The sequence below is a fragment of the Ornithorhynchus anatinus genome, chromosome 16 (genome assembly GCF_004115215.2).
Source record: "Ornithorhynchus anatinus isolate Pmale09 chromosome 16, mOrnAna1.pri.v4, whole genome shotgun sequence".
Taxonomy (NCBI): Eukaryota; Metazoa; Chordata; class Mammalia; order Monotremata; family Ornithorhynchidae; genus Ornithorhynchus; species Ornithorhynchus anatinus.
In genome coordinates, this window is record NC_041743.1 from 8154109 (window position 1) to 8171743 (window position 17635).

Genomic DNA, 17635 nt, shown 5'->3' on the forward strand with positions numbered 1-17635 from the left:
AGCTCTTCTCTTTCCCAAAGCAGTACACCCACAAAATCCCACCTGGAACTGAATAGTTTTTTCCTGTCCCCTAGCCCAGCATTTGATGTGTTTGGACTGGAACAGATTTCCACTGTTTGGCAAAACAGAAATCCTGAGAGAAAGGAGATCATCCTGTCACCCCATTCGGCAGTGTCAAGGAGGACTGAGCTGACGGAAAAAAAGGCGAGATAGCTTCAGTTGAATAAAAAGACTCTGTATTTCATTACCAATCCTCTGGAACAGATTATCCTAAAAACAAATTGCCCTGGCACTGTCACCCACTGCACTCCTCTTAATATAAAATCACCACTTTGATTTAATAACATTCAGTATCAATAATAGTAGGAGGCATTTTCCAAAGCCACCTCATTTGTTTTCTCATTTGTCAGCACACTCCTCATTCAATAAGCGGCCTGTAGAATGTTTCCCCTCCAAATCTTTGCATTAAAGACAAACACATCTCAGATCACCAAAGTGTACGAGTGAGAATTTATTGCCACTATCACAAGGTAATAAAAGGATTCAGTGCAGGTGAAGGAAATTATTTTCAAACTCTTCTGTGTATGACTATTCAAAAAGTGGTTTCAGGGGATAGAGGTGGTGATATAGGGTGAGAGAGGCTGGTTTTCATGGTTTAAAACACTGCTAAAATGTCAGCACAAAACCTCTCTTCATTTTGATGAGGAAAGTGTGTGCTTCCTGAGCGAGAAGCGGTGGGAGCATTTTCCCCAGCAACTAGTCTGGATGAGAGGACTGTGAATTTCAAACAAATGACCTGTCGCTTGAAGCTACATTGATTTTAAATTAACGAATGGCTCGGATGTTGGAACGAAACTATGGATGGAAGATGAGTCAAACACTTCCAAATCAAATTTTTCCAGTGAGACAGAAGCATGGAGAGGCAGAGAGTTCATTCGGCTTCCAGCCCACATTTAACAGCGGAGAAATTTCCACTCTATTATAACTGCTTCTTTAGAGCCACTTTGAACAGTGGAAGCTGAGACATTAGGAGTGATCCCTTCTCTTGATGTAGGGCACGGAATAAGCCACCATATTTGTCTCGTGCAGCCTGGAGGAGGCAATATAACATAGCAAAAGGATCTAATCCTCAGCAGACACCAGGCTTGTTTCTCTGTATTTTCCACACATGCCTCCTTGTGCTCCATCCTTTCCTCAATTTTCAATTGATTTTCTGCCACAGAATTTTTTAACTCCCGCCAGCTTTGAGCCTGTCTTTCCCTCAACCTTCCCTCCTGCGGTCGGACCTGTGGTGCCTCTCGACAGACCGCAGTGACCTAGAGTCACTTTCTCCACCATCCAACTCAATCTAGCCAGAATTTGACAAATCATCACCCTCATCAAGTGATCCACAGAACGGCATCCATGCATCCAGGAGAAAGCAGGGCAAGTTGCTGGCTTTCTGAGGCTTGACCAGGATAGGGAGGAGGCTGGAAGCCAGCAAGGTGATGGAAGTAGAGAAGGGAAGGCTGGTGGGAGAACAGAAATGCCAGGAAAGCCAACTACTCTTCCCTCCCTCACCTCTAACAACCTCAGAAGCCCTGCCAGTCTCCTCCTGTGGCCATGGATGCTGTTCTATGGGTCACCGTTGGGACTGGGGGCAAGACGATACTGCCTTGCTGAGTGTCTGCTAAGTCAACCGCCTGAGAGCAGAGTCCCCTGACTCGAAGATTTAGAGACTCAAGGAGACACTCCTGGCACCCAGGGGAGCAATTCCGACTCAAGCAGGCGCCCCGGGTACCTGGGAGGGGAAAGCGAGCTAAACTCTTCTATCCTTGATGATGTAAGACATTGAAATGCTTGGCAGTCTGCAAAGACCCAATGTTCTTCACACACCAAGGTTGCATGGGATTCCAGGTCATGTTTGCATGAAGTCTGCTGGGCTTTGTCTCTTAGCCAAAAAGGAAAGGAGAGAGACAAGGAACAGTACCACGATACGAGCAAAGAGCCAGAACATGACCTTCATGACCTGTAGCAGACAAGCGGTGCTTCACTTCAGGGAGATGACCACTTTGCCTGTGGATTTGCGCTGGGTCACATGGCAAAAGGCCTCATTAACCTGCAGGAAACCAGACACCAAGTCAATAGTATGCAAACATCCCTGTCAACAATTTGTTGTCAGTTTAGTTAGTGCAGAAACAGCATGGCCTAGTGGAAAAAGCACAAGCCTGGGAGTCAAAAGACTTGGGTTCTAAGTCCAACTCCACCATTGGCCTGCTCTGTGACCTTGGGCAAGTCACTGAACTTCTCTATGCCTCAGATTCTTCATCTGTAAAATGGTGATTAAATATGTTTTCTCTTCCCCTTAAACTACAAGTCTCAAGTGGGACAGAAACTGTGTCTAAAATGATTATCCTATCTCTACCCCCGCACTTACTTCAGGGTTTGGCACAAAGTAAGGGTTTAACACAATTATTATTACAGACAGAAAAATTGCTGGCACTGCTGGCATTTGTAGCCACTGCCTGCAGCAGACAGTGAAATCTCCAGCCGACCTTTATGGTCTGCAGAAGACTAAGGTAAAAGGAATATAAAAACAACATTCCATTTGTCCTGCCTACCTGGAGACATCATCCTCTGAACAAAATAGAAGGTTACGGTCACGATCAGACATCATAGCCCTGCTCTCTGAACTGATACAACTCTGACCTAAATTCCAGCTAAACCATTTTGTGCCTTTAGCACAACCCTCTGCAGGTTCAGCAGGTGAGGCTGTTAAAACTTTCCACTCTTCTGGACTAAGTGGTGTGTTCTGAAGTGACCATTGGTCATTCATCAAGCTAAAACATGTTAGTTTGGAACACTGCACACCACAAATTAACTAGCAAAGACACATGTTGGACCATTTTGACTCCAAAGACCACTTGAGGGAAATAAAGGGGAGTGTGACACTATTTGAATTCTTTGGATCAAGCCTCCTAAATGATGTTTTCTTTAAGAGGAGTTTTGAATGCTTGGGTCAGCACTGAAGTTAAGATTAATTAAAACTTTGCATTCTAATTAGAGAAGAGTAAGTTATATGTGAGATAAGTATTTAATTATTGGCAACTCTAGCTAAGCTGTCTGAGGGAGTGAAAAGTGAAATGACACTGCCCGAAGTAGCCTCCCAAGGAAAGGACTGTGTCTAATTGGCACCTCTGTCTGTATTCCTTTCCAGCACTTACTACGGTGCTCTGCATGCAGTAAGTGCTTAATAAATACTGTTACAATTACAGCTAAAGGGACAATTTGAATTTGGAAAAAAGCTGGGGCGGTGACCCCACGGTTACTAAGCAAGAATTCTTGAGGAGTTAAAACAAGTTGATCTTTAAAAGTTAGTTACCTGCAAAAAACTGTCCCTTACAAGTGGTAATCATGATGGCATTTGTTTTCTGCCCACTAGGTGCTAAGTGCTCGGCAAGGAAAAACAGAAGTACTCTATATACACACATTATATTTTGAGGGAAAAATGGGACTATGGGGGTAGGAAAAGGGCAATAACCAATAAAATGAATTTCAGTGATTAATTGAGTGGGATACAGTCTCTTGAAAACAAAGGCAGGACTTAGCAGTCCATTTCCAGAAGGCCAAATTAAGACTACATGGCTGCACTTCAGAGTGTGTACTTAGAATCATAGGTCCTTAGTGTTTACTTCTTGTGCTTGTCTTCACAGGAAGACATGTTTGGTAATTATTTTCCAGGAATTTTAACTTGCTTCCTGTTGTACCTTCCTAGGTAGAGATGATCCACAATTTGAGGACAACCCATTGCTCCCAGAACAGCTAGGTCGTGTCACCTGAAACAGGTTCTACATGAGCCATCTGCTGAGGGCCCCCTCACGCAGGAGAGGAGCAGGAATCCTGTGTCCTGGCAGTACCGGGAGGGATTCAGCTTTCCCCACTGCCCCACCTCTCTGTTGGTTCTCTGTTTAGCACCCTGGGAATATGTCAATTTCATATAATTAATAATAATAATGATAATAATAATAGTGTTCTCCGTTAAGCACTTTGTACCATGATTATGTTGTCTTGTTTTTGTCTGTCTCCCCTGCTTAGACTGTAAGCCCATCATTGGGCAGGGATTGTCTCTGTTGCCCAACTGTACATTCCAAGCGCTTAGTACAGTGCTCTGCACATAGTAAGCGCTCAATAAATACTATTGAACGAAATGAATGAATGAATATGCCAAGTAGTGTATTAAGCACTGAGATAGATATAAGATTATCAGGTTCCACATGGGGCTCACATTCTAAGAGGAAAAATGGGTTTGAATCCCCATTTTGTAGATGAGGAAACTGAGGCACAGAGAAGTTAAGTGATTTGCCCAAAGTCACACAGCAGGCAAGTGTAGAGTCAGGATTAGAATCCAGGTTCTCTGACTCCCAGGACCAAACTCTTTTCACTAGGCCATGCTGCTTTCCTATTTTATCATATGATGAAATGACTTCTTTTCTCTGGCAAGCCTGGTACACGGAATTCTCTGTTCCTCTAATACTCAGTCCTTGTTTTTTGCACTGCACTTTTATTTGTCTAAAGTGTACATCCATTATCTTTCCAGGCTCACAGCATCCCTGTAAGGGAGAGGCGGGTATTTGTCCAATTTTACAGGAAAATAAGGTCCAGGGAGCCTAAGTGGCTTGCTCAAAGTGACTTTCTTGTACTTTTTCCACCCGACAAAATTCTCCACTCTGCCGCCTTCCCCATCCCTGCAGCAGGACCATACCTCCTCCAGCTTGAAAACTGCCCCAATGTGTGGCTGGATCCGTCCCTCTTGGGTGTGGCGGAGAGCTGACATCAGGCTCCTAGAGAAGACCGAGAAGTCCTGCTCCTTGTACCGACCCCAGTACACTCCTAAGGCAGACACGTTTTTCAGGAGCAACAGGTTGGCCGGAATGGAGGGAATGCTTCCTCCAGAAAATCCCACCGTCACGATCCTACCTTCCCATGTCAGACTGCAAAGGACAAGGCGGGAGTGGGGGAGAAAAAAAATCATGCTGAGAAAAAAAAATTCAAAAGCCATTACCCACCTGTCAAAAGACCTTGCTTTTCGTGAAAGGGGCAAACCAACCGATAGCATTTGGGGTTACCACAGGAGGGGCAGGAAGAGAAGCCAGAGGATAAAGCAATTCTTTGAAGATTGGAGTGGAGTTGCTACTTAGGAAGTTTCCTCTTATCTCATGTTCTTTACCACCAAACTCAAGACTATAATGGATCTCAAAATGATTTATTAAAGCTCCTGGAGGGCAGGAATCATGTCTTGCTTCTTCTGTATTATTATGTTGTGTTAAGTACTTACTAGGTTTCAAGCACTCTTCTAAACCCTGCAGTAGATACAAGTTAATTAGGACACAGTCCTTGTCCCACATGGACAAGTCTAATAAGGAGAGAGAAAAGGCAGTGAATCCCCACTTTAGATGAGGAAACTGAGTCTCAGAGAAGTTACGTGACTTCCCCAGGGTCACATAGCAGACAAGTGGCAGAGCCTGGATTAGAACCCAGGTTCTCTGAATCCCAGGCCTCTGCTCTTTCCACTAGGCCACGCTGCTCCTCTGCAGCATAATCTCCCGAACACCCAGTATAGCACTCGGTAAGCACTCAGTAAATAAAATGACGATGACAGTGAGACGCAGGACATATAGCTGAATACATATCTCTGATGTGCAATGCTTGTTTGGGAAGCTGTTGTCAAGAATCTGCAGGGAAGTAAGAGAGTAGGGTCTCTACCTGATTCTTTGTTCTCCGCAACAGTCAGGTGGAGAGTTTCAATCAACACCGCATAAACAAATGAATCCACCTGAATAAGGCTCTTAATGGAAAGCTCATTAACTGATATTAAACCAGGCAAGTCCAATTAGCTGCAACAAGAAGACTCTGCCCTTGGTGATCACTGACAAACAAGGTTTTGTAGTGTGGTCAACTGGATTTTTTGTTGTTGTTTGGTATGTGCCAGGCACTTAACTAGAAATGGGGTAGAGAGATAGAAGCTAAACAGGTTGGACACAGTCCATGTTCTTGGTTCCACTTCCAACCTTTCTGTTTAAACCAATCTGTGCTTCAGGTAAATAAAAATTTTAGGAACTCTCTGTGGTTCTTTTGTCTACCTTCAAAACAGGAACAGTCTACCTCATTAACAAAATACATGTCCCCAGGTAGTGCCAGAAAAGAGCTGGGAAAATATCTTGATCAAATGCATTCTCAGTGATTTTTAAAACACTCCTCAGAGAAATCATCACCCGAATAATTCTCAAACCTAAAAGGCCAGCGAGGGTCTGGTCAGAAAGTATTTAAAAATGTGTGAATTTATTTTGGCACTGTCCTCCCAGACATTTTCTCTCCTAAAACTGGAATGCCTCCACTAAAGTGTTCCCAAAGCCACCTGGGGGTATATGAACTAGTTTGAAGGCCCCAAGAGGACTTGGATACAATGTACAAAATAATTTACATTTGCCTACATACTGTGCAGTCTCTTCTCAGTCAATTTTCAATTTAAAATTGTATTTTTGCTATACCTAATCACTTCTTGACTTTGTCTCTCCATTCTTTACTCCTTCCCCAGATCTCACTATCACCCCCTACCCAAGATGAGGACAGCAGAGAGGGGAGAGAGAGGCAGAAAGAGGCAGAGCAAGAAGCGGAGTGAGAAGGACCGGGAACACCACTGGAAATTAGGGCTCAGCTCTGCCCGGTCCTCAGGCTACCACCAGCGTCAATGTCTTCGGGTTCGGTGGCTTCATGGCACCTGCGGAGGGCTTTGAGGAAGACATCTCCTCCCACCATGTCGATGGCCACATCGACCCCACGCCCGTCGGTCAGCTTTTTCACTTCCTCCTTCAGGTCGACCTGGCTGTAATTCACACTGGCCGCCGCCCCTCTCTGCAATGCCAGTCTGCACTTGTCGTCGCTCCCCGCTGCGGCAATCACCTGCGGCACGGAAGAAAGCAGGCACCTACCCTTCATTCATTCAATTGTATTTATTGAGAGCTTACTGCATACAGAGCACTGTACTAAGTACTTGGGACAGTACAATATAACAATAAACAGACACATTCCCTGCCCACAGTGAGTTTACAGTCTAGAACCTCCCACGTGACAATGGCCTGCTTGGCCGGCCTCCAGCACCCAATACCACCGACAGCATGGGGATGGAGGAGGGAATTTTTAAGCCAGAAAAACCCAATCCCTCCCATCTCTGCATGAGGAGACAAGTTACCAGGAGGACCCCAATACCCACCTTCCTCCAGAAGCTCTCCTCCACAAATAACCCCTCCTAGAAACCTGCAGACCAATCATTCTCCTTGGAAGGCCTCTGTCCCTGCCAATGTATAGGAGTCTGGGAGAGACCTGCCTTGGTTTGGGGACATTATGAGCTACAAAGTCCATTTTATGTTTCTTCTTAAGCACTTAGTACAGTGCTCTGCACACAGTAAGCGCTCAATAAATACAATTGAATGAATAAACATTACTGATGGCTGAAGGAGGCCAAGGTTAGGTTTTTTTAATGCATCTTTAACAACAATCACAGATGACTTTCTCGGTACTTGTATGCTGAGGGTTATTTAACATGAAAAGGGAAATTAGTCTTTTTAATGGTATTTGTTAAGTGTTGACTATATGTCAACCACTGCTCTAAGCATTGGGGTAGGTTCAATTAGGTCAGCCACAGTCCCTGTCTTGCTGGAGCTCACAATCTAAGTAGGAGGGAGAACAGGTACTTAATCCCCATTTCACAGTTGAGGAAACTGAGGCACAGAAAGGATAAGTGACTCATCCAAGATCACACAGCAAGCAACTGGCAGAGTCCCAGGTCCTCCCTCTTTCCACTAGGGAATGCTGCTTGATGACAGCTCTGATTACTTCTTCCCACATCTGACTACACTAACAATTCTGCCCCTCAACTGGTGGCCCTTGGCAGGTCTTACGGGCCCACATTTGGTTCCAAAAGCCCCTCACAAGGAACAGGGGAGTCCACTACAGTCACCTTCACACAGCACCTCCTTTCTTCCCAAGGGAGTCCGCTGCGAGGGGTGGGAAGAGGCCCATGTGGAACAACACTCCTGGCTGAAGGTAACTCAGAGCAGGGGAAGCAGTTAGTTACCTTTGCCTGGAAAACGTGGGATGCCACATCTATCATCGCAAGACCTGTGGCTCCAGCTGCTGCTGTCACTAAAACAGTCTCCCTGGAACAGAGAAAGGGGAATTTATTCATTCATTTAATCGTATTTATTTAGCAGTTATTGTGTGCAGAGCACTATACTAAGCGCTTGGAAATTACAACTCAGCAACAAATAGAGACTATCCCCACCCAACAATGGGCTCACAGTCTAGAAACACAGATCAAAGCACTTCATTGCCCCTTCCCCACCACCTGCCCTCATTCCTGAAGACAGAGTACCAGAGAGAGGAGGAGGTTTTCAGGTAATCACAGGGAATGGGGAGACTTTGATAAATCAACTATCCTACATTTCCACCTCCACAGCAGCACCATAGCTAAACTAGCCCCAAAGGAAGCTAGGCCATCATAGTTTTTAATGTCAATCTCCTCGGCTGAGGAGAATTTATTCTATCCAGTACAATTCCATAACTCCTTTAGGAGCCTGCTCCAGGTTTAACAATCTGACTCTCAAGACATAATCCCAACCTGGCTTTAGCATCACCAGCCCCGCCAAAAACCATGTTCATATTGCTAAACAACATCTAGCCAACTGAACTAACCTGAACAATTTGGGGGTCTGCCTGCCATTTTCTGAAGACCCCAAGAGGCAAAGTGCAGGACACTGGCAAAATGAGCAAGCTCATCTCTCTGTGTGGAAAAGGTACTTAGGTTTCAATAGGGATTCCACCTGTAACCAGGGGTGGGAATTAGTTTCATACTCTAAACTGCAGGGTCTGTGTCTACTGACTTAGTTATAGTTTACTCTCCCAAGCACTTAGTACAGTGCTCTGCACACAGTGCTCAATAAATACCACTGATTGATAAGACCTACTGGCTATACAGGAGGCCTTCCCTTTCGGAGGACTTTATCTGTAATTTACTTTAATGGATACCTCACCCTTGAGACTGTAAATTCCTGTGGGTAGGGATTGTGTCTACCAACTCAATTGTACTCTTCCAGTTGCATAGAACAGGACACGGTAAGTGTTCAGTAAATACCATTAATTGATTGGACCCATGAAGGTTCCAGCATAGGAGACAAACTGTCCACAACTTCTCACGTGAGCTTCCATTTAGTGGGTTTTGTTTTCATTTTTTTATGGCATTTGTTAAGCACTTACTATGTGTCCAGTACTGTACTAAATGCTGGAGTGGATACATGCTAATCAGGATGGAAACAGACTATGTCCTACATTGGGCTCATAGTCTTGATCCCCATTTTTGCAGATGAGGCACAGAAAAATGAAACGACTTGCCCAAGTCTACACAGCAGACAAGTGGCAGATCTGGGATTAGAAACCAGGTCCTGACTCCCAGGCCCTAGCTCTAACTTTCTTAAGTCACCTAAGTTTCAGCCAGGGCTTCTCCCTGGTTCAGTTCTGTGAACGGGAGAACAGGAAGTGGGAAATCCTGCCAATCCTACACACCAGAGGGGAGCTTAAAATTTCCTGGAGGCCTTACCCCGGCTTGGTGCACGCCCGATGCTCCAGGGCCAGGAAGGCAGTGCCATAAGACACAGGCAGGGCAGCAGCTTCTTGAAAGGGGACCCCCTCGGGGATCTGCCAGAGATCCTACAAGGAAGCAAGAGTCATTCAGGGACCAGCAAAGTGTGTCATGGGCTGGAACAGAGTGCGCTGCAAGTGAGAAAACTCAATGGCTTTAGGTAGAAGAGGCTTATGTTTTGGAGGTGGTGGGGAACAGGCCCATTCGGAAATACCATCAGGGTTTGAGGGATATCTGCAGAAGGCTCACAATCCAATGGATACCCCTCGTCCTCTATATAATCAATCTTAGAGGAAATTCCTACCAATTCTATGGTGCATTTTCCTAAGATCAAAGGCCTCTTTGCTCATATAGCCTTAAAACCAGCCTGGGCAAAAGCTAGGGTTCATGGGCAGAGAAAAACAGAATACAAGCCTTACGCTAGCCCACTCTAGTCCTGGTGCTACCTATTTCACAAACTCTAAAGCCCATTAATTAATCGTAATATCCCAAACCCCATCTTTTTTCCTGGAACAGGCTGGGTGAGGTACAGTGTAGGCATTAAGCCAAAGCTTCATTTCCAAGTAAATACAGGACAATGCCTTCTCTTGGTCAGACAACTCTCCACAAAGCCCTGTTTATCAGTTCCAATTGGACAGATACCCGCCCAGCTCCTTCCATAACTAGTGAGATGATCAAGGACTCCAGGGCAGCTGAGAAAAAGAGGTGTGTTCTTGCAAGCAGTGGCATATGTTTAAAGGAAATCCAAGTGAAAAAACAAAACCCAAAAAACCCTCAGAAAATAAAAGTAGTAATGGTTTTTAATCACCCCTGAATTAAAATGAGAGATAAGTACCTTTTGATCAATGATGCATTCGTCTGCCATAGCCTGGGAGCCACTGGCACAGATAACTCGGTCACCCTGCAAGAAAGCTAGCCTTAGAGGTTAATCTACTCTGGCTTCCTGAATCAGGCCCAGCCTGTACTAAGCCAATAACTCACTCTTTGCACCGCCCAAGTCTCTTGTTTTGGTCCGTTGCCTGTGCAATACACATAGATTAGCACCCGAAAATAATGGCAAAACGATCTCGGGTTTTGGGGAGAGAAGGGGTTTCCAACACATTCTCTGCACTCTCAATTAGCACCGGTGTTATTTCATTTAGCACAAGGTTCTATTTTGCAGGAGGAGCCCAGGTCCTGCTCTGGATCACCAAAAAGATGCTAAAAACAATTGACAACCTTCATCCACCCCCCACCAATCTCTTCCTCTTGCCATTTAGAAATCAGTGCTTCTCTATTCCATCCACCTCAAACCTCTGGCCGGCAAGGCTGTCAGAGATGAATTACAATTTTAGTTACAGCTTTATGTCTCACAGACCACCTACATATTGATTCTGGGAATCCCTAATTCCCCTGATTTACCTCTTTCACGATGCTGACGTTCTCACCCGTCTCCAGCACCACCCCTGAAAACTCCATTCCTAAGAGGAAGAAAAAAAGCACATGTATAGAATCGTGGCTATAGCATTCCCCATTTTTCAGGGGGCTCTGATGGGTTTTCTGGATACTAAAGGCGATACTAAAGGCTGCCTCTTAGGCAATGGAGATGATGAGTTGCAGTGAACACACGAGGTAAGTGGTGGAGCTGAAATTGGAATCCAGATCCTCTGACTCTCAGGACTATGCTCTTTCCACTAGGCCACCTGGCTTCTCACCCGAACACGTCATGTTGTGACCAAAGTTTAGGGTTACTTAGGTGCCCAGAGGTACTTGCAGTAGGAGTTGCCGGTTCCCAGGGAAGTCACCCCGCCCCCTTCCCCACCCTGCCACCAGCTCAGATCACCAGGCTTAGCAGGGTCCCAAGTTAGCCACGCCAGGAGGTTTTAGAGGACTAGGAGAGCAGAGGCAATGCGGTTAGTGACTTGGGGCTGAGGGGCTGAGCATCCCAGGGGAAGAAGCAGCAGCGTGGTTTAGTGGAAAGGACCCGGGCTTGGGAGTCAGAGCTCCTGAGTTCTAATTCCTTCATTCACTCAATCATATTTATTGAGCTCTTACTATGTGCAGAGCACTGTTCTAAGCGCTTGGAATGTATAATTCGGCAAAACATAGACACAATCCCTGCCCATCTGCAGCTTGTATGTGAACATGTGGAGGTTCTTCAGCCTCTCATGTCTAAAGCTGCTGGTCTATTTTTGAACTTGCTGGCATGTATGTTTTGTGTGTCCTAACATTTTTAAAACTCTCTCTGTAATGTTACCTCCTGATTAGGGTATTTATCAAGTATTTTTTATAATAATGGTACTTGTAATGCATTTACTATGTGCCAGCCACTGGTCTAAGCGCAGAGGATGATACAAGATAATCAGGCTGGACACAGTGCCTATGCATTCATTCATTCAATAGTATTTATTGAGCGCTTACTATGTGCAGAGCACTGTACTAAGCGCTTGGGATGAACAAGTCGGCAACAGATAGAGACAGTCGCTGCCGTTTGACGGGTTTACAGTCTAATCGGGGGAGACGGACAGACAAGAACAATGGCACTAAACAGCGTCAAGGGGAAGAACATCTCGTAAAAACAATGGCAACTAAATAGAATCAAGGCGATGTACAATTCATTAACAAAATAAATAAGGTAACGAAAATATATACAGTTGAGATGCCATACGAGGCTTCCAAATTAAGACAAAGGGAAAGCAGACTCCCATTTTACAGATGAGCAAATTGAGGCACAAAGAAGTTAAGTGACTTATCCAAGATCATATGGCACTCCAGGTTTCCTGATTCCCAGTCCAATAAGTAGGGCTGTGTGGCCATTGACTGAATACAACAAGTTAAAAGGGGATAAAACTAAGTCCTTAGATTTATTGATGCCAAGTGCTTTGACATGCTGTGTAAAGAAATATAAAATGTTATGCAATATCAGAGGCTAGAAGGGCAGGGAATGTCACTGCTTATTCTTGTATTGTACTTTCCCAAGCGCTTAGTACCGTGCTGTGCACACAGTAAGGGCTCAATAAATACGATTGAATGTTTTTAAAGCGTGTTGGTATTGTACTTTCCCAAGCGCACAGTACCGTGCTCTGTACACAGAAAGGGCTCAAAAAATATGACTGAGTGATTGAATGAATAGTTTTTAAAGGGACCAGAAAAAACCTACAAAACATTGTTAGTCATTGGGTCCTGAATAAGGGGGTTTCCTTCAAATTCACTGTTACTCACCAGGCGTGAATGGAAGGGGCTGCTTCTCCTGATACTGACCCCGACAGGCCAAGATGTCAGCAAAATTGACTCCACAGAAGTGGACTCCCACTCTGACCTGCAAAAAGCCCCCCGGCAGGTGCTTAGTACAGAGCTTGGAACGGTGAAACTCTTATTACCTCTTTCTCAGGAGTTACAAGGAGCATCGGTAGAGCTGGTGAGAGGGGAGAGCCGCACCAGCAGGTTTTAGAGGAGTAGGAGAGCAGAGGCGATGCGGTTAGTGACTTGGGGCTGAGGGGCTGAGTGTCCCGGTGGGGGAAGAAGCAGTGTGGTTTAGTGGAAGGGCCCGGGCTTGGGAGTCAGAGCTCCTGAGTTCTAATTCATTTATTCACTCAATCATATTTATTACTTATCATATTTATCATCTTACTATGTGCAGAGCACTGTACTAAGCGCTTGGAATGTATAATTCCACAACACAGAGACAATCCCTGGCCAACAAGGGGCTCACAGTCTAATCCCCGTTCCGCTACTTGTCAGCTCTGTGACTTTGGGCAAGTCACTTAACTTCTCTGGCCCTCAATTCCCTCAATCTGGAAAATGGGGATTAAAAGGGATTAAAAGTGTAAGCCCCACATAGGACAACCTGATTACCCTGTATCCACCCCAGTGCTTAGAACAGTGTTTGGCACATAGTAAGGACTTAACAAGTACCTTCATCATTATTATTACTGTACCTACCTCAGCGCTTAGGACAGTGCTTGGCATATAGTAAGGATTTAACAAGTATCATTATTATTATTATTGTTATTACTACTAAGGAACTGCCCCCCGGGCAGACCGACAGCAGCGAGGGGCGGGTTGGGAGCTGCTGCATTTCCGACCTGGGCCACTAGGGGCGGGCTGGGGGAGGGGCCTGGGAGACTGCGCATGCTCCTAGGGGGCGTGGCCCGGGGCCCGTCCGGGGCGGGGATTGGTGAAAGGGGCGGTTGGGGGTGTGGCCTGAAGGGGGCGTGGCCCGAGGCCTGGGCGTGGGGGAGCAGTCCCGAGCCTAGGAGCCTACTACCTGGCGAGGCCGCAGCGGTCGGGCCGCCGCCTCCCCGATGAGCAGGGGCCGCTGCAGCTCGGTGCAGAGCGCGGCGCGGTAGAAGCGGGGGCCGCCCGGGGCTCGTGCCCGCGGAGCGCTGCTCCTCCGGCCCCACGAGGCCGTCCGGGCCGGGGACAGAGCGAGGGGCGCCCCGGCGCCGCAGAGAGCCAGCGCCCGCCCCGGCCCCATTGCGCCGCCCGCGGCCGGGGAGCGCAGTGGGACGGAGCGGCTGCCACCGCCCTGTGCGCATGCGCTGGCGCCCCTCCCCGGCACGTGACTCGGCGCCGCCTGGCGCGCGCAGCCGCAGTAGGGCTCAGTGCCCAGAGCCCGGGCTGGGGAGGCCGAAGTCGTGGGTTCTAATCCCGACCTCGTCAGCTGTGTGACTTTGGGCAAGTCATTTCACTGGGCCTCAGTGATCTCCAACGGTAAATGGGGATTAAGACTGTGAGCCCCTTGTATCTACCCCAGCGCTTACTACAGTGCTCTGCACATAGTAAGCGCTCAATAAATACTATTGAATAAATATTATTCTCCGGACCTCAGTGACCTCCTTTGTAGAATGAGGATGAAGACTGTGAGCCCCATGTAGGACAACGTGATTACCTATATTCCCCCCCCCAGGGTTTAGAACAGTGCTTGGCACATAGTAAGCACTTAACAAATACCTTTATTATTATTATTGTATCTACCCCAGTGCTGAGACAAATACCATTATTATTATTAACAAATATCATCCTGGCTCTGCCACTTGTCAGCTGTGTGACTGTGGGCAAGTCACTTCACTTCTCTGTGCCTCAGTTCCCTCATCTGTACAATGGGGATTGTGAGCCTCACGTGGAACCACCTGTTTACCCTGTATCTACCCCAGCACTTAGAACAGTGCTCTGCGCATAGTAAGCGCTTAAATACCAACATTATTATTATTATTATCATCATCACCCTTCCCTCCCTCCCCACCAAAAAAAGCATTGCTGGAAATGCGTTAATTTTGGCCTTTTCCGAAGTGTGGTTTCTCCCACAGGCTCATGGGAAATGTAGTTGTTTCCCCACTTTGTACTTTTTATGTAGGTCAGCAGGACCTGGGTTCTAATCCCAACATCTGCCGTTTGTCTGCTGTGTGACCTTGGGCAAGTCACTTAGCTTCTCTGTGCCTCAGTTACCTCATCTCTAATGGGGATTAAGACCGTGAGCCCCAAGTGGGACAACCTGATTATCTTGTATCTCCCCCAGCGATTAGAACAGTGCTTGGCACGTAGTAAGCACTTAACAAATAGCATAATGAATTTTATCTTACCTCCTGGGAAGAAAGAGGCTGCTTTCCCCTCTGGGGAGGAAGTTAGTTAAAGTTAGCCAACATTTAGTTTAAGCAATCAATTTTCAAGCGAAATATCAAACATATCAGAAAGCTTCTCATAGCCTTGAGAGGCAAGGAGGAATAGATAGTATAATTTTATGGCTAAGAAAGCTGAGGATCCGAGTGAGGGACTTGCCCAACATTACTCAGCAGGCAATGATAGAGTTAGAATAGAAACCCAAATCTCCTCACTGGCGGCCCCCGGCTCTACCCAGTAGACTGTCAACTGTTTATATGTTTATAAATGCCTCTGTTTATAACATCAAAAAGAGTGCAGTTCTGTGGAGAGACCCTGTTGTAATGACTGCATCGTTATATTGGGTTGCAGTGAGATGTAGCAGTAAAATAGATTGGAAACTCTTTGTGGGAAGGAAATGTGTCTTTTTACTGTCCCAAGCTTTTAGTATTGTGTGCATTACCTTTAATAAGTACAATGTCTACTAATGGTAGAATTGGGAAGCAGCATGTCCTAGGAGAAAGATCAGGGGCCTGGGAGTCAGGGGTTCTGTACTAAGCAGTGGGACGTACAAAAGAATTAGTAGACACAATTCTTGCCTTCAAGGGCCTTACAACCTACTGGGGGAAAAGTAGACTCCAAAATAAATTCCAAATAGGAGGAAGTAATAGAGTATAAAGCTATATAAACAAGGCTAAAAGTATTTTATTCCCATTTTACAGAGGAGGAAACTGAGGCCCAGTGACATTCCCAAGGTCACACAACAAACCAGTGACATACCTGAGGCTAAAATCCAGGTCCCCTGACTGCTAGACCCATGCACTTTTCATTGGGCCCCGATGTCTCCTCACCAGTGCTACCACTACAACTATTTCTAATAAAATAGAGCAATGTGAAGCCAACAAACCACAGGAGCTGATCATTATCTGTATGAAAGATTACTGCTGCTCTCTTTCTCCCTACTCCATATACAATCCTCTAACTTCCAGATTTGATCAAAGGTACAGAAAGGGGTGAGCAATACCGGTTGTTTGTGCACAGGAAGAAGAGGGAAGGAAAGCTGAGTTTATTCTGGGACTTCTCATGTCTGAGGTAGTAGCAAGAGGAAATAAGAAACAGGCCCATATGGGTGAAACAGCAGATGGAGAGGTAGTTTTGCATATGTGCAGCAGCAAAACAACGATTGAACTTAAATGAAATCCACCGTTCAGAATTCAACATTAGAGTCCCATCCTGGAACATTGTATTTCCAGAGTAGGTCAGAGTCTGGGACTGAAACGGCTCCTTTGGGGGGAAAGGGGAGAGAAACCCTCACCTCAGGAATCGGGAATGGTTTCCTCACCTCCACAAACATGACCAGGTTGCCAGGAGCGAGTGGATTGTTTTCAGTTAGGGGTCTTCCTCTTGCAAACCACAGGATTAGAGTAAAGGGAAAAAAACCCCAACATCTCTTCCTCTGGATCTACAATCAGCACTCCCATTTCCTTTCGTGCTGGGAGGCAGGAAGTCTGTCCTGCTAATGACACCCCAGATTGCCTCGAGTTTCCTTATTTCAGAAGAGAGGTGTGACTGATTTAAGAAGGAGTTTGGAAATAAAGGCTGGTTCTGAAAATGATCCCTGCAGTTGAGGAGTAGCACCCACAAGCGAGCCTCCCCACTGGTCACCCTTCTGAAATACTGAAACTTCAGATTCCTTTCACCAATTCTCGGTCCCAGAAAACTTTGATGGGAGAATCTTGGCTTTGAGGCAATGTATGCAAACACCAGTTACAGGCTCAAGCTCTCTAGACTGTAAACTCTTCATGGGCAGAGAATGTGATTGTTTACTGTTGTACGGTACTCTCCCAAGCACTTAGTACAGTACTCTGCACACAGTAAGTGCTCAATAAATACGATTGAATGAATGAATGAATGAACTTCCACCAGAAGTCACACAGTCCAAGCCTTTCTCAAGGCCGTCACTGTGTACTTGTGCCCACAGATGTCCACTCTGCTGGGCCATGAAGACAGTACTCCCCATGGCTTTTTGAGCTGGACTATCAATCAATCAACAGTACTTATTGAGCACTTATTGTGTGCAGAACACAGGACTAAGTACTTGGGAAAGTACAACAGAGTTGGCAGACATGTTCTCTGCCCACAGCAAGCTTACAGTCTTGAGGGGGAGACAGACATATATAATTTAAAGATGTGTACTTAAGTGCTGTGGGGGTGTAGCTGCGAATATCAAAGCAGAATGAAACAGCATGGGGTAGTGGATAGAGCATGGGCCTGGGAGTCAGAAGGTCATGGGTCCTAGTCCTGGCTCTGCCACTTGTCTGCTGTGTGACCTTGGGAAAGTCACTTCATTTTTTTGAGCACCAGTTACCTCATCTGTAAAGTGGG

The 17635-nt window shown here is 46.1% G+C and overlaps 1 protein-coding gene across 1 annotated transcript; it reads right to left on the reverse strand.

The window, feature by feature from the left end:
* Positions 1-399: 399 nt before the first annotated feature.
* On the reverse strand, positions 400-14144 carry LOC100085222 (quinone oxidoreductase-like protein 2). The gene is made up of 9 exons (XM_001515546.4): positions 13920-14144; positions 12875-12971; positions 11075-11133; positions 10509-10574; positions 9632-9741; positions 8114-8195; positions 6758-6939; positions 4742-4970; positions 400-2098 (listed from the first exon to the last, which is right to left on the reverse strand). Exons 1-9 carry the CDS (start codon positions 14127-14129, stop codon positions 2030-2032), a joined length of 1104 nt encoding a protein of 367 aa, XP_001515596.2. The 5' UTR covers positions 14130-14144; the 3' UTR covers positions 400-2029.
* Positions 14145-17635: the final 3491 nt, after the last annotated feature.

Coding starts and splice junctions, on each gene's coding strand:
- LOC100085222 (XM_001515546.4), bottom strand. CDS start 14,129: ATGGGGCCGGGGCGGGCGCTGGCTCTCTGCGGCGCCGGGGCGCCCCTC. Junction 9,742..10,508: donor AATGCATCATTGATCAAAAG/GTACTTATCTCT, acceptor GCTTCCTTGTAG/GATCTCTGGCAGATCCCCGA. Junction 4,971..6,757: donor TTCCTCAAAGCCCTCCGCAG/GTGCCATGAAGC, acceptor TGTCCTTTGCAG/TCTGACATGGGAAGGTAGGA.